The 16788-nt window shown below is 38.0% G+C and overlaps 1 protein-coding gene across 1 annotated transcript in view; it reads right to left on the bottom strand.

The window, feature by feature from the left end:
• Window positions 1-314: 314 nt before the first annotated feature.
• Window positions 315-16788, bottom strand: part of CCDC14 (coiled-coil domain containing 14) — a 43825-nt gene continuing 27351 nt past the window's right edge. The window contains exons 11-13 of the mRNA XM_080825417.1: window positions 8399-8617; window positions 8191-8323; window positions 315-1400 (exon numbers count right to left, since the gene is read on the bottom strand). Coding sequence (XP_080681543.1) covers window positions 464-1400; window positions 8191-8323; window positions 8399-8617 — 1289 coding nt within the window. The 3' untranslated portion in view covers window positions 315-463. The remainder of the gene's footprint in view (window positions 1401-8190; window positions 8324-8398; window positions 8618-16788) is intronic.

Genomic DNA, 16788 nt, shown 5'->3' with positions numbered 1-16788 from the left:
CAACACTAGCCTGCAGCACAGAGCATCCCATATAAAAACACAATGCCATTAAAAAACAAACAGGAATCCTGAAAGAGAAAAGAAAGCCTAGTTTGAATACAATAAATTATACCCAGAGACTCCCTTCCTACCATCTGTTAGGACAACCAGAGAGTCCTTCTGACCTGGACCCTTAGTCCAGCAGGGTAAGAAAAGACCTCTAAGTGCAAAGTACTAAAATAAAATATTACTTAGAATACTTACCCAGTTATCTACAACTCTCCTCTCTTAACAATTCTTAAGATGACGTGTTTGTATAAACTCCAGACTGTCAATATATTCCAATAATAAATTTATTATTCATACAATTAATTATCATACATAATTAATACAAAACATCATTTCTCTACAGAAATTTAAAATATACATTCAATGTAGCCAAGATCTATTCTTAAAAAGAAGCACTCCATCCCCTTTTCTGAGTTCATTTCTCCAGAAGACCCATCCTTAAGGACTTCTGGAGTCTGGCAATATTAGCATCCAGGGCTGCCAGGCCGTTCCGGAAATCTTGTTCATCACGAGAAGTGAACGTTGAAAAAGAAGACATGCTCCAGTCAGACGTCAAGTCCGAATTTAAAAAGCTACCGTCGGAGACAGCACTCCCCCTCACTTGAACGCTGCTGCTCTGACCGGTGGCAGGGCGGGGACACACAGCCAGCCCTGGCGGCTCCTGGGGGACAGCCGGGATCTTGCAGATGGCTTCCTTTATTTTCTTGAGGAGTTGCTTGTCTTCCATATCAGCTGTCCCGGGAAGTTTCTCAGGTGCGTCTTCAGCTTCCTTTCTGGAAGAGGAACAGACTCCAGGTGCACACAATTTTTTTTCTTTTTCAGAGGCAAGTCCGCTGTTGCTGACCAGCTGTGGCGAAGCCACAGTGATCTGTGGCTGGGGGGATAATCTCCTAGACAGTGGTGATTTCTTTTTAGAAGTACTTCTAGCAAATGGAATGTAAATTGTATTATCCAAAGTACACTCATTGTCTATTAGAGTTGTGATTTCACTCTCCTCAACAGTATCCTGTTTTGAAAGGGGAGAAACGATCCCAGGGGCTGCTTCTTCCTCCGCAGTCCTTGTGTGACTATGCTGAGGGCCTTTGGAGGGTAGAACGCTTTCATAAGGTCTATCTGGCTCCATGTTCTCCTCATTGTTGACGGCAGAAAGTGGCTCCGAATGTGTAAAAGTGTGATTAGTTTCTAACTTATTTAGGTAGCTCATTATGGAAGTATGAGCAGGGATTGGGTCATGTTGAGGTTGTTTTTCATAAATGTTCAGAAGTGATTTGGTAAGATTATTCCCAGACTTGGAGCGAGCACTGTCCATACTAAGATCTGAGAGAAGCCTTGCCATACTGCTCTGTAAAGTTCTGTTAAGAAGAATTTAGTACACTAATTATTCTTTTTTTACCTGTTTATTTATACATCATCTTTAAAGAAAGGATCTGAAGCAAGCACCTGGTTTGTAACACGGAAAACAGCAACTAAAAGCACAAAATCACAGAATGCATTTGGAATTAGTAAATTACAATAACAAATGATTAAAAGATCTTGGTCTATATTAAATCTAATATAATGATATTTAAAAATACAGGCTTAGGAATTTTTTTCTCTTAGGGTATGAAATGCTTTATTCTTGAGCAACATTGCAAAATGGTGTGGATTCTGTTAGTAATGAAGTTATTTTTCTCCATTCAAAATATATATGCAAAGGGCACTGGAACAATCCTGGGGAAAAAAGGGTCGTTAGAGATAGTTATCGGGTATAATTAGGTATGAGCAACAGCTAGGTACCAGGAGAAGTGTGATACAAGAAAAACCACTCAGAGTCTGAAGTCAGACAGGAATGGAATCTAATCCTATCGCTAGCTGTGATCTTGGGCAAGTCATTCAACCTTTCTGAATCTCAAGTTCCTTAACTGCAAAATGAAAATATCTACTTCAGAATTACAATGAACATCAGATAAGATCAAATAACAAACTATGAGGGTAAAGTGCTTATTAGCACTGCTTCAGGATCTATGGGTGTTCATTTGAAAGCAGCTTTTATTAGTAGTCCTATTAAAGCCATTTTATACCAAGCTTTTGGTCTTTTTGAATTGAATCATATATAAGTTCTTATATATCAATAAGAAATACATCAAATTTTGAAAGGATACAGAGGACATCAACAGGTAATTTTAAAAGATTACAACTAGCCAGTAAGCATGTTTTTAAAGTTCACATTCTAACTGGAGAAGTTCAGATTTTTAAAATGTGATTTTTTTTTTGGATTATCAAATTAACATGATAAAATAAGATTAATACCCACTATCAGAGAAGTTTGAAGAGGCAGGTACTACTAGTGGGAGTGTATACTGGTATAACCCTTCCAGGGAACAAACTGGCAATACATCACAAGTCTTAAATATTTCTACATCCCACATTTTCGGACCACTAATTTGCACTTCTAGGAATTTATCCTACATATATACATCAAGAGGCTACACCCAAAGATATACTTACAAAGACAGAATTTATAATAGAAAATGGATGGATTGAGTATCTTTATCTTCAAATACGGTAGAATGATTGAATTATGCTGTAATCACACCATAGCCATTTATAGTTGTGTTGTAAGGAGTATTCACTGATGGAGAAATGTTCATTATATAAGATTAAACTTAAAAGAGCAGACAATAAGTAATATGGATAGAACACTATTTGTGTAAAAATAGTCACACATATCCAAACAAAATACTAAAAAGAAATCTCTATACTAAACAGCAGTGATTATATCTCTGGATAGAGAATGAGTGGGGTTTTTTTTTTCCTACAAAAGGAAAAACAAATTTTTTTCCAACTTGGCTTACCCTGTCATCTTAAACATAATTTGAGTTCTGACTGCTCTTCAAAGGGCAATGGCTCCTAGCCACTTTTTCTCATACCTCTCTCAAGAAGCTAATGAACTATTATTAAAGACAAAAACTATGTTATATGAACAAACCTTTTAAAAATGCTGTTATGAATAATCACCCACTAATTAATTCGATCTGACTATATACTGGAATTTTCATTTTATCTGTTTTTAGAAAGAATACTTATATTGAGGTTTCTTTCCAGACTTAAATAAAAATGTTATCTTTGCTGTGAACAAAATCAGTGACAAAAAAAGGGAAGAAATGAACATGACATTAATAAGTTTAATCTCGGGGTGCCTGGGTAACTCAGTGGGTTAGAGCCTCTGTCTTCAGCTCAGGTCATGATCCCAGGGTCCTGGGATGGAGCCCTGCACCGGGCTCTCTGCTCAGTGGGGAGCCTGCTTCCCCTCTCTGTCTGCCTCTCTGCCAACTTGTGATCTCTGTCTGTCAAATAAATAAATAAAATATTAAAAAAAAAAAGTAAGTTTGACTCTGGAAATTAACAGTAATTACTAAGCTTCTGATTTAAACAAAAACGTCACTGACCATTGTCTTTGAAACTAAAAGAAAAATCTCCGTAAGTAAAGGAATGACAGTATGTCAAAATTTTAAAGGAAGAGATATAAACACCTGAATAGCTACAAAGTAGATTTATTTCTGTTTCTATTATGTGGGATATACCTAAACATGCTGATTTTTAATGCTTAGAAAACTGACACATCTTTATAATAAGACATTCAAGGTTCCTTCTCAGCTATTTATAAAAATATACTAATTTTTTTTTTAAATTTTTATTTATTTGTTTGACAGAGAGAGATCACAAGTAGGCAGAGAGGCAGGCGGAGAGAGAGGAGGGAAGCAGGCTTCCTGCTGAGCAGAGAGCCCGACTCGGGGCTCGATCCCAGGACCCTGAGATCATGACCTAAGCCGAAAGGCAGAGGCTTAACCCACTAAGCCACCTAGGCGCCCCTAAAAATATACTAATTTAAATAAGTATCAGTACTGGTAAGAGTTCTTTTTTTTTTTTTTTAATTTTATTTATTCATTTGACAGAGAGAGAGATCACAAGTAGGCAGAGAGGCAGGCTGAGAGAGAGGAGGAAGCAGGCTTCCCACTGAGCAGAGAGCCCGATGCGGGGCTCAATCCCAGGGTCCTGGGATTCTGACCCGAGCTGAAGGCAGAGGCTTTAACTCACTGAGCCACCCAGGCGCCCCTGGTAAGAGTGTTCTTAGAAGCTATGAGAATATTTACCACTTGTTTAATGACAGTATGTTAATTTTCCTTCACATTTTAATGGTTTTAGAACATGTAATAAAATTCTGAAAAAATGATAAGGATGTATTTCAAAATTACTGAAGGTTGGAGATGAGAAGGGAGAGATGGTTGAGGATATTTTTTAAGAACTGGTTTAGGATATTTAGTTAGAATTCATATATGTACCTTCTAGTCCCTTTATCCTCCTCAACAACCTGAGAAAGGCCCTCAGAAATTCTGTGAAATCTTTAAGAGACCATCTAAAACACATACAAAAAACAAACATCTATCTTACCGAGGCATATGACTATGGGGAAGAAGGATGGGCTAGTTGAACATGAAGATTTAGCTCTATTGTCAGATACTGCTGCATTACCCTCTGTCAGAAGTAAAGTTAACATGGTCACAGTAGCCCAGCTATAATATTGGAGATGCTCCTAATTAACTAAATTGCACAGGGTATCACCAAACATACTATAAATCACCAACGTGGGTGAATTTAGCTCAAATACGAACTCTCTGTTTTGTTTTGACAAAAGCAAAAATTGCCATCTGTGGGTATACTTAGATTTTGAAGTTGTTTCTGAAATCTTCAGAAAATGTAAGGGTAGTACTAAGCCCTGTAAGACATTCTTTGTTTCTATAATCATTTCAAGAAGCCAATTAATCTAATGGGTGAGTTAGTAGTCCTGGTGCAGGATTTATGCCCAGCGTGAAAAGCAAAGGTCCTTGACAACAATGGAAAACACATGACAGGAAAATCTCCAGAGTCTTAAGGAGACCAAAACATTTCCACCTAATATTTTAGACACAGTCTTTTCTAAAAGCAGATAATATACAAGAAGTAATGACCTTTTTCATTTCCTATGCTTCTACGTTAGGACGAATGTTAAGAAAAGGCTCTAGTTGAAAGTGAATCCTTTTCATTCCTAAAAAAAACACTAGAAAAGGTAGACTGTGTTATTTTGAAAGAATGAGCAGGTACAAAGCTATTTCTTATAGAGATAGAAGAATCTCTAAAAAACACTTCCTCTTCTGTCAGAGAGAAGCTATATTTTCTAAAACAGAAAGCAAGGGGCGCCTGGGTGGCTCAGTGGATTAAGCCTCCGCCTTCAGCTCTGGTCATGATCTCAGAGTCCTGGGATTGAGCCCCACATCGGGCTCTTTGCTCAGCGGGGAGCCTGCTTCCCCCCCCTTCTCTCTCTGCCTGCCTCTCTGCCTACTTGTGATCTCTCTCTATCAAATAAATAAATAAAAATCTTTAAAATTAAAAAATAAACAGAGAGCGAGGCTGAAGAAGGAATCTAAAATCTTGGCTCAGGTACCAGCTTGGGAACCAATGAGCTATGAAAGTCAGGCGAGTCCCCTCATTTCCTTGGGCTTCCATTTATGCTAATTTCTACAATAATTATACTACTACTATGAAAATTGCCCTTACAGTTTTATTATTAATTTTCTTCACAAATGCACCACACATGTTAAATAGTATTTAGTCAAGTTTATTCTTTAAAAAGGATGTATCTTCCTATATCCATCTCAAAGTGCTAGAATAAGCTTTTAACTTGATGACATGGGTATTCAGCAACTAAAATGATTTAATATTTTTGTATTTTACACGTACATATTGCATAGTATACAATAAATGTTTGTTGAATAAATGAATAAGCAAATGAATCCACCTTTTTATTCCTCCATCTCCCAGGTTAAAAAAAAAATGCTTTAAGTTTCACTTAGACTAAATTAGGCATGGAGTTGTTACCAGGAATAAACTATTTTAGCTAAGGACATGTCATGTGCAAGAGTAAGAGCAAACCTGACTAGGGATTAAGAGATGTGAGTTTCAGTCCCAGCTCTGCTTACTAACTTTCTATCAACATTGAACTTGCATGGTCCCAGTTTTCCCATCCATGAAAATGCAGATATTACAATCTTTTCATCATAGATGAGGATCAATAAAAAAACAGATATGGGAGGAAGAAGACTTTGGGGAAAAAAATCAAAGTACATAATAAATAAAAGATTACATCAGTTTCTGATTTCATGCTCACAAAGGAGCTAGACTTAGTAGTATGAAGTAAAGACTGTGAGACTAAAAGCAAATTCTCAGGCAACTAGATCCTCTGTTGCATTTTCTGCTAGAGGCTGAACACCATGCGCCTTATATGAGGAGATGCCCCCAGGGACACCTACGCAACCACTCATGGAATCTGACCATGCTGACTTGCTGTCCTAGTTTTCTTTTCCAAATGGACAATATACCAAATGCATTTTCAAGAAAAAGTTTATATCCTATAAAAGTCACCCTTTTAAGGTGTATGACTGAGTTATTTTTAGTATATTCATAGGGTTATGTAATTGTTACCTCTATCCAATTTCAGAACATTTTCATCACCTAAAAGGAAACCCTATACCCACTAGCACTCACTCCCCGCTTCTTCCCCTCTTCTCCCAGCCACTGGCAACCACTAATCTATTTTTTGTTTCCATGGGTTTGCCTCTTCTGAACATTTCCTATTAAATGGGATCATAAAATGTGGTCTTTTGTGACTGGCTTCTTTTACCATAAAATTTATTTTACCATAAATACTTGATAATAACAGAGTTTTCATTTCATTTCATTTTGAAACAGAGTTTCAAAAAGAGGAGATGCTTTCCTTTGGCGACTTTATAAAGGCTTTCATTAGGAGGGACATTCTCTCACTTTACTTTGAACAAGAGTGGTATAAGTCAACATTTTAGAAACTCTAACCAAAGCCCAATTAATTATAACACTACATGGATATATAGTGTCTTTTGCTTGTCTCCATTGTTCAATAAGAGTTTGAGTGAAATATGAATGTGGAAAAAAGCATTATTTCTATATTAACATAGCTTATATATAATCATTTCAAATATGCTTATAAAACTAAATTAATAAATTATCATATATATACATACATATCACTATTTCATCTATTTTCCTAGAAGTTCATAATTCAAAACAGATCTTCTCATTTGAAATATAAAGGAGATCATTTTATATTCAAAACTGTTTTGTATTTGGAACTATGAACCTCCAGGATCATTCAGATGCATGGTCAGATCTGATGATATTCAGGCCTAAAATCACTGACTTCTCCTCTAGTATTTAAATAAGTAGTTGGAAATCCAATTCTTAACTAATGTCTCAAGATAAAACTGAACTTTTAAAGTACACATCATATAAAAATTGGGGTGATTTTATTGATTTAAGAAAAGACATGTTAGGAGCGCCTGGGTGGCTCAGTGGGTTAAGCCTCTGCCTTCAGCTCAGGTCATGATCCCAGGGTCCTGGGATCAAGTCCTGCATTGGGCTCTCTGCTCAGCGGGGAGCCTGCTTCCCTATCTCTCTCTGCCTGCCTCTCTGCCTACTTGTGATCTCTCTCTGTCAAATAAATAAATAAAATCTTTAAAAAAAAAGAAAAGAAAAGAAAAGACATGTTAAGGAAGCAAGGGCTCTTAGGCGTTGCTGCCAACTCCCTCACTTTCGTGATGAAATGACTGAGGCCCAAAGAGGCTAAATGACTTTCCTGAGATCGTCTGGCCTGAGGGTTTCTGTGTTCAGAGCGTCACGTGAATGATTTCTTCGTGTTCCCATCAACCCTAATCATGCCCCACTTCACTGCCCCACTTCACAGAGGGTCAATGACTTGCTTAAAGTCACAGCCAGTACATGGTAGAGCTGGGATTCCATTCAGTTCTCTCTGGCTTCAGAGCCAGAGGGCTCCCCACCATTTGCTAAATTAGTCTTCAGCTTACTTACAAAAAGCTGAAGCTCCTTACAAGAGCCCTTTTCCTGGAATCACATGGTTTAGAAAGGCACTGAACCAGGTTTGGCATTTCCATATCTAACTGGAGCCGAAGAAAACATCATCAGAAATTACTGACAAAATGAGAGCAAAGGGGGAAAGAGAGCAGGCTAAAATGATTTCTGAAGTCTATAAATAATCTGACAAGAGGTATGTTAGTCAAAAAAAGTCAACGTTACCTGGTTAATTCTCTCAGGCGAGCCACCTCAGCATTGCGCTGACGTAATGTTATTCCCAAAATTTGATTCTCCTTTTCAGCAGCTTCTAACTTAAATCGGGAGCTTTTCACATTGACTAAGGCTTCCTCCAATTCTGAAACCACAAAAAAGTTTCAGTTTCCTCATTCTTTTTAAAAACTGTGACCATAACTACAATTCAAATACATACCAATTTTTATTCTTGTTGTCTCAATGTCAAATTGTTGTTTATTTTCAAGTAAAGTCTGATCTTTCTCTTTAAATATACCAGCAAATTTTTTGTTTTCATCTTTTTGATTTTCAATCACTTTTAAAAGTTCTTCATTTTTACTCTGTAGTAATTCCTGGCTCTTCAGTGACTCTTGTAATTGGTTTTGCAGGGACTTGTTCAATGACTGAAGGGAAAACACTGCAAGACAAAACAGATCAAATAATTGCTGCCTGAATTTAAAAAGCACAAACCTGAAAAAGATCTGCCTTTAAAAAAGAAAAGATCAGGAATTTACTGATTTTGCTTAACAATTACATGCTGGAGTAGTTCTATGTACTACTACATAGTAATTCTATGTAAATACTAAATACATTTTTAATATTTGATGCAGAAGTCATACCTTTTTTCTCCAATAGATATCTGGGGCATTAACATTTTTTTACCTTTATTAATGAAATAATAATACATGCACAGAGTAAAAAAAAATTCAAACATGATGAGATACCAATGATACCAAGTGATTCTCAATGAAGAGTCTTCCTCACTACCCTACCTCTGCTCTCCTCCTAAAGGCAATCACTATTAACTTTGGTATCTTTCTGGGAAAGTACTCGTGCATATAACATATTTAAAAAGAGATGAATCATACTGTACCCATAGTTTCTAACTGTGCCTTTTCCCCCCCGTAAGACTGATATGTATGGGGACAGAGATCTATCACATTCTCTTTAATGGCTATAAAAGTATATGGCACAATTCACTTAATGAATAAAGACCTATGTGTGAGGCATGGTGTTAGAATCTGGATGTACAGTGGTGGTTAGGAGACATGGTCCCTATTCTCAAAGAGCTGATAACAAACAAGTAATTATAAATAGCAATAAATGCTCTCAAGGGAACAATAAGGTAAATGAGCAGAGACTAAAAAGAGATTAACTACTTACAATGGCAATCACCAATTTCCCCACCTCCTATCTTAGCCTCCTTTCCCACCCATCCTCACCCCCACTGTTTATTCATAGGGGAACCACAGTGACTTTTTCCAAAATTACTCTGGTGAAGATGAGCAGTTTCATGAAGTATGTGTTCTGTTGAGTGATCATATTTTTCTTATTGCTTTGCAAGAGCTATTTATATGTTAAGAAAATTAAGCCTTTGTCATATATTATGAAAACATTTTCCCCATTTTATTGATGTGTTTTAAATGTGTTTATAATTTTGCTGTGCAGAAAAATGAAAAAAAAATTCAGAGGACAAATTTTATCATCTTTTCCTTTCTGGCAACTGAGTTTTGTCAGGCTTAGGAAAAGATCCCAAGAATACAAAAACAAACAAACAGTTCTCATCTTTTCCTCTGCTATAGGTTTTTTCCCCTTTTTTTCTATTATTTTAAATTCTATGATCCATAAACATAATTTGGCAATATCTGTCAAAATTGCAACTGTATATATCCTTCAACTCAGTAATTCTACAACTATAATCTACAAAATGCTCACAATGTGCACAAAGACATACGTATAAGATTTTTACTGCAGCACGGTTTGCACTGGGAAGATACCCTAGATAATGATCATCAGAGAACTTCAAATACCAATAGAGTACTTGAAGGATGGAACCACATAAGCAGAATATCCAAACAGTTCTTAAACAGAAAGAAAAATACCCACTATAGGTTTTATTGGGGCATTAGGGCGGGGAGCTAAGACGTTGGCATAGTAGGAGGACCCTAGGCTTGCCTCATCCCTTGAACACAGCTAGATAATTATCAAATCATTCTGAACACCCAAGAAATTTATCTGAGGACTGATAGAACAAACTGCACAACTAGAGGGAGAGAAGAGGCCACATGGATGAAGGGAGGAAGTGCAGAGGCATGGTTTGGGGGAGAAGAGGGTGGCAGGTACTACAGAGGGGAGGGAGAGCAGGTTGCAGAGAAAGGTGTGGGAAACTGGAGCGCACAGGGATACTTACAAGGAGACCAGTTCCCCAAAGCCATTGGCTGGGAAAACAAGAGCGGCTGATTTTTATGAGTTTTTGCAACCAGTGGGGCTCAAAGACTGGAGTTTTAAAGGTCCCTGGGCTTGGCTGGAATAGAGATCTGAGGGTGCTGCCCTACTGCTGGAGAGAAGGCAGGCAAGCAATCCCAGGGCACACAGCACGATCTGAAGAACACCTGAGGGGCCTAGGGAAAGGCTGTTTCTACTTCCTGGAGTGCATCTGAGAGGTGGTATTGCCTCTCTACAGACAAAAGAGCCAGTGGGCACCATTTCCCTCACCCACCCCTAAGCAAAAGTGCAGAGACACCTGCTAGACATCTGCTGAGGGCGGCTAACCAGGACACTGGCTGTTTAACCAGCTTGCTCCAAATCCCACACCCCTGTCCTCCGGACGACTGCCCTTCTGTATCAAACCTGCATTAGTCCCAGTGCAGCGAGACCCTCCCCCAGAAGACCAGCACAGGTCTCTACCACACCAGGTCCCCAAAGTTTGGAGTTTTAAAAGTCAGCAGGCTTGGCTAGGATAGAGCCCAAAGTGCACTGCGCTGCTCCAGGAAGGCAAGCAACCCAGAGCGTAAAAACAGCAATCTGAAAAATGCACAGGACACCTAAGGGGAAATTATTCACTCTTCTGAAAGGGCCTCCCTGGGAGCAGCAAGCACCGACTCCCTTCTCTCAGAACAAAGGGGCTGGCTGGCACCATTTCCTCCCCCAGCCCTCAGCATAAACCAATTCCATAAGCAGCACAGCACCAACACTGGATGCCTAACCTGCTTACACCAAGTCCTTTCCTGTGCTCTACTGGTACTGCTTTTCTCAGACAAGCGTGTTAAAGGATCAGGTCCAGCAGATCTTCCCAGAAGATCAGCATAAACCCCTGCACGTATATGTCTACCAACTATAGGGTTCTGCAAGGCTTCGTTCTAGTGGAAGTAGCATCAGGTCTCATTTAACAAGCAGTCCCTAACTAAAACTTGCCACACTCTGGCCAAGTTTCAAGCACTGTCCATGGCAGGTAAGGAGAACCTCTGCAGACAACTGACCTGAGGGACAGAGCAACCAAACACAGCCCTTAGTGCATGTGGCACACATCAGAGATGCTCCCTGAAGCACCAGGCCCTGGACTAAATATTATATGACCTCTTCTTCATAAAGGATTACTCTCAGGAGCAGGAAACATCACAAGCTTTCCTAACACACAATAGAAGAGACCTAGATAAAATGCCAAGATAGAGGAATTCATCCCAAAAGAAAAAGCAAGAAAAGATCATGGCCAGAGATCTAATTGAAACAGATTAAAAAAAGAAACATATATAAGTAATATGCCTGAATGAAAACTTAAAACAATAACCATAAGGATACTTGCTGGACTTGAGAAAAGCATGGAAGACTTCAGGGAGGCCCTTACACAGAGATAAAAGAACGAAAAAACAATCAGGCAGAAATGAAAAATGCAATATCTGAGATTTGAAACCAACTGGATGTAATGACCACAAAAATGGAAGAAGCAGAGGAACAAATAAGTAATACGGAAGATAGAGTTATGAAAAATAATGAAGCTGGACAAAAGAGAGAAAGAAGAATGATGGATCACAAGAGTAGACTTAGGGAGCTCAGTGACTCCTAATATTAAATATAATAACATTTGCATCATAGCAGTCCCAAAAGAAGAGAGAGAAAAGGAGGCAGAAGATTTATTTGAGGAAATAAAAGCTGAAAACTCCGCTAATTTGGGGAAGGAAACAGACATCCAGTAGGCAGAGAGAACTTTCACCAAAATCAACAAAAGCAGGCCAGCACCAAGACATATTGTAGTTAAATCTACAAAATCTAGTGATGAAGAAAAAAATTCTAAAAGCAGCAAGACAAAACAAGTCCCTAACTTACAAGGGAAGACCCATAAGGCTAGCTACAGATCTCCCACAAAAACTTGTCAGGCCAAAAGGGAGTGGCATGATACATTCAATGTGCTGAATGGGAAAAATCTGCAACCAACAATACTCTCTCCAGCAAGGGTATCATTCAGAATAGAAGGAAAGACAAAGAGTTTCCCAGACAAATAAAAACTAAAGGAGTTCATGAACACTAAACCAACCCTGCAAGAAATATTAATGGGGACTCTGAGCAAGAAGGAAAGACCAAAAGTGACAAAGACTAGCAAGGAACAGAGAAAATCTCCAGAAACAACGACAAAACAAGTAATAAAATGGCACTAAGCACATACCTATCAATAATTACTCTAAATGTAAATGGAATAAATGCTCCAATCAAAAGATGTAGGGTACCAGAATGGACTAAAAAAAATGAGACTCAATTTAGACCTAAAGACACCTGCAGACAGAAAGTGAGGGGATGGAGGGGTGTCTGGGTGGCTCAGATGGTTGAGCATCCCACTTTTGGTTTCAACTGAGGTCATGATCTTATGGGTCACGGGTTCAAGCCCTGTGTCTAGGTCTGCACTCAGCAGGGAGTCTGCTTAAGGATTCGCTCCCTCTGCCCCTCCCCTGACTTCTGCATGCTCTCTAAGGTAAATAAATAAATCTTTAAAAAAAAAAAAGAAGAAGAAATAAAGAGAGGGAAAGGAGAAATATCATACAAATGAATGTCAAAAGAAATCCAGAGTAGTAATACCTACATTGGACAAACCAGACTGCATTTTTTTTTTGTTTTGTTTTACTTTTTTAAAAGATTTTATTTGAGAGAGAGCACGAGCACACAAGTAGGGGGAGGGGCAGAGGGAGAGGGAGAAGCAGACTCTCTGCTGAGCACAGAGCCCCACTTGGGGCTTAATCCCAGGACCGTGAGATCATGACCTGAGCTAAAGTCAGATGCTTAACCAAGTGAGCCATCCAGGCACCCCCAAACTAGACTTTAAACCAAAGACTGTAACAAGAGATGAAGGACGGGAAGCCTGGGTGGCTAACGTTAAGCATCTGCCTTCAGCTCAGGTCATGATCCCTGGGTCCTGGGATCGAATCCCACATCAGGCCCCTTGCATAGCAGGGAGCCTGCCTCTCCCTCTGCCTGCTGTTCCCTCTGCTTGTGCTCTCCCTCTCTGACAAATAAATAAATAAAATCTTAAAAAAACAAAAAAAAGAGAGATGAGGGACACTATATCATAATAAAGGGGACTATCCAACAAGAAGATACAACAATGGTAAATATTTATGCCCCCAACTTGGGAGCATCCAAAAACATAAAATAATTAATAACAAACATAAAGGAACTCATTGATAATAATATAATAATGGGAGATTTTAACACCCTACTTGCATCATTGGACAGATCATCTAAGCAGAAAATCAACAAGGAAACAATGGCTTTCAATGACATGCTGGACCAGATGAACTTAACAGACATATTCAGAACATTTCATCCCAAAGCAGCCGAATACCCATTCTTTTCAAGTGCACATGGGACATCCTCCAGAACAGATCATACACTAGTTCACAAATCAGGCCTCAAAAAGCAGAAAAAGATTTGCGGATCACACTATGCATATTTTCTGACCACAAAAGATATGAAATTTGAAGTCAACCACAAGAAAAAATTTAGAAAGACCACAAACACATGGAAGTTAAACAACACATACTAAAGAATGAATGGGTCGACGAGAAAATTAAAGAAGAAATTAAAAAATACATGGAAACACATGAAAATAAAAACACAATGGTCCAAAACCTTTGGGATGTAGCAAAAGCAGTCCTAAGAGTAAAGTACATAGCAATACAGGCCTTCCTCAAGAAGCAAGAAAAATCTCAAACAACTTAACTTTACATCTAAAGGAGCTAGAAAAAGAACAACAAACAAAGCCTAAAGCCAGCAGAAGAATGGAAATAATAAAGATTAGAGTAAAAATAAATAGAAGCTAAAAAAAACAGTAGAATAGATCAATGAAACCAGGAGCTGGTTCTTTGAAAAATAATAAAATTAATAAACCCCTAGCCAAACTTGTCAAAAAGAAAAGAGAAAGGACCAAAATAAACAAAATCACTAAAGAGGAGAAATAACAACCAACACCACAGAAATACAAACAATTATAAGATAATTTTATGAAAAATTATATGCCAACAAATTAGACAACCTGGAAGAAATGGATAAATTCCTGGAAACACATAAACTACCAGAATTAAAACAGGAAGAAATAGAAAACTGGAGCATACCAATAACCAGCAAAGAAACTGAAGCAATAATCAAAAATCTCCCAAGAAACAGAAGTCCAGGGTCAGATGGCTTCACAGGGGAATTCTATCAAACATTTAAAGAAGAGTTAATATCTATTTTTCGTAAACAACTCCAAAAAATAGAAATGGAAGGAAAACTTCCAAACTCATCCTATGAGGCCAGCATTATTCTGATTCCAAAACCAGACAAAGACTCTACTTAAAAAGAGAACTGCAGGCCAATATCCCTGATGAACATGAATGCAAAAATTCTCAACAAAATACTACCAAACTGTATCCAACAGTATATTAAAAGAATCATTCACCACAATCAAGTGGGATTTATTCCTGGGCTGGAAGGGTGGTCAATATTCAGAAATCAATCAACGTGACACACCACATTAACAAAAGAAAGGCTAAGAACCATATGATCCTCTCAATAGAATGCAGAAAAAGCACGGAACAAACTACAACATCCTTTCATGATAAAAACCTTCAATAAAGCAAGTTTAGATGGAACATACCCGAACATAACAAAGGACCTATAAAACCCACAGCTAATATAGTCCTTAGTGAGGAAAAACTGAGAGTTTTCTTCTACAGTCAGGAAGAAGACAGAGACGTCCACTGTCACCACTGTTATTTAACACAGGATTGTAAGTCCTAGCCTCAGGAATCAGACAACACAAAGAAATAAAATTGATCCAAATGGGCAAAGAAAAAGTCAAACTTTCACTGTTTTCAAATAACATGATACTGTATATAGAAAACCCAAAAGACTCACCAAAAAATTGCTAGAACTGATACACAAATTCAGTAAAGTCACAGGATACAAAATCAATGTACAGAAATCTGTTGCACTTCTATATACTAACAATGAAGCAGCAGAAAGAGAAATCAAGGAATTGATCCCATTTACAATTGCACCAAAAACCATAAGATACTTAAGAGTAATCCTAACCAAAGAGGCAAAAGATTTGTATTCTGAAAACTATACAATACTAATAGAAGAAATTCAAAGTGACACAAAAAAAATAGAAAAATATTCTATGCTCATGCACTGGAAAAACAATTATTGTTAAAATGTCTATACTCCAGGGCATCTGCGTGGCTCAGTTGGTTGAGCATCTGACTTCGGCTCAGGTCGTGATCTCAGCATCCTGGGATTGAGCTCCATGTCAGGCTCCATACTCTATGGGGAGTCTGCTTATCTCTCTCCCTCTCCCTCTGCCCTTGCCCTGCTCATGCTCTCTCTGTCTCTCTCTCTCAAATATATAAATAAAATCTTCAAAAAAACTGTCTATACTTCCCAAAGCAATCTACACCTTTAATTCAATCCCTATCATAATACCACCAGCATTTTTCACAGAACTTGAAAAAACAATCCTAAAATTTGTATGGAACCACAAAAGACCCTGCATAGCCAAAACAATCTTGAAAAAGGAAAAGCAAAGCTGGAGGCATCACAATCCCAGACTTCAAGTTATATTACAGAGCTATAGTGATCAAGATAGTATGGTACTGGCACAAAAACAAGACACATAGATCAGTGGAACAGAACAGAAAATGCAGAAATGAACCCAAAACTATATGGTCAACTAGTCTTCAACAAAGTAAGAAAGAATGTGCAATGGAAAAAAGACAGTCTCTTCAACAAATGGGTTGGGAAAACTGGACAGCCACATGTAAAAGAATGAAACTGAGCCACCTTCTCACCCCATACACAAAAATAAGTTCAAAATGGAAGAAAGACCTAAATGTGAGACAGGAAACCACCAAAATCCTAGAGAACACAGGCAGCAAACACTTTGACACTGGATGTAGCAACTTCTTACTAGATAAGTCTTCTAAGGCAAGGGAAACAAAAGCAAAATAAACTATTGGGACCTTATCAAAGTAAAAGCTTCTGCACAGCAAAGGAAATCAACAAAACTAAAAGGTTTTCCTTTGGAATGGGAGAAGATATTTCCAAATGACATATCTAATAAAGAGTTAGTATTCAAAATACATAAAGAACTTATCAAACTGAACACCCCTAAAACAAATAATCCAGTTTTAAAATGGGCAGAAGACGTGAATAGACATTTTTCCAATGAAGATATACAGATGCTAACAGACCCATAAAAAGATCCTCATCACTCAACATCAGGGAAATCCAAATCAAAACTATAACAACATGTATCCTCACACTAGTCAGAATGGCTAAAAT

This window comes from Martes martes (genome assembly GCF_963455335.1).
Source record: "Martes martes genome assembly, chromosome: 1".
Lineage (NCBI taxonomy): Eukaryota > Metazoa > Chordata > Mammalia > Carnivora > Mustelidae > Martes > Martes martes.
Note: the sequence above shows the minus strand (reverse complement) of the source record. Positions and strands in the feature narration are given on the sequence as shown.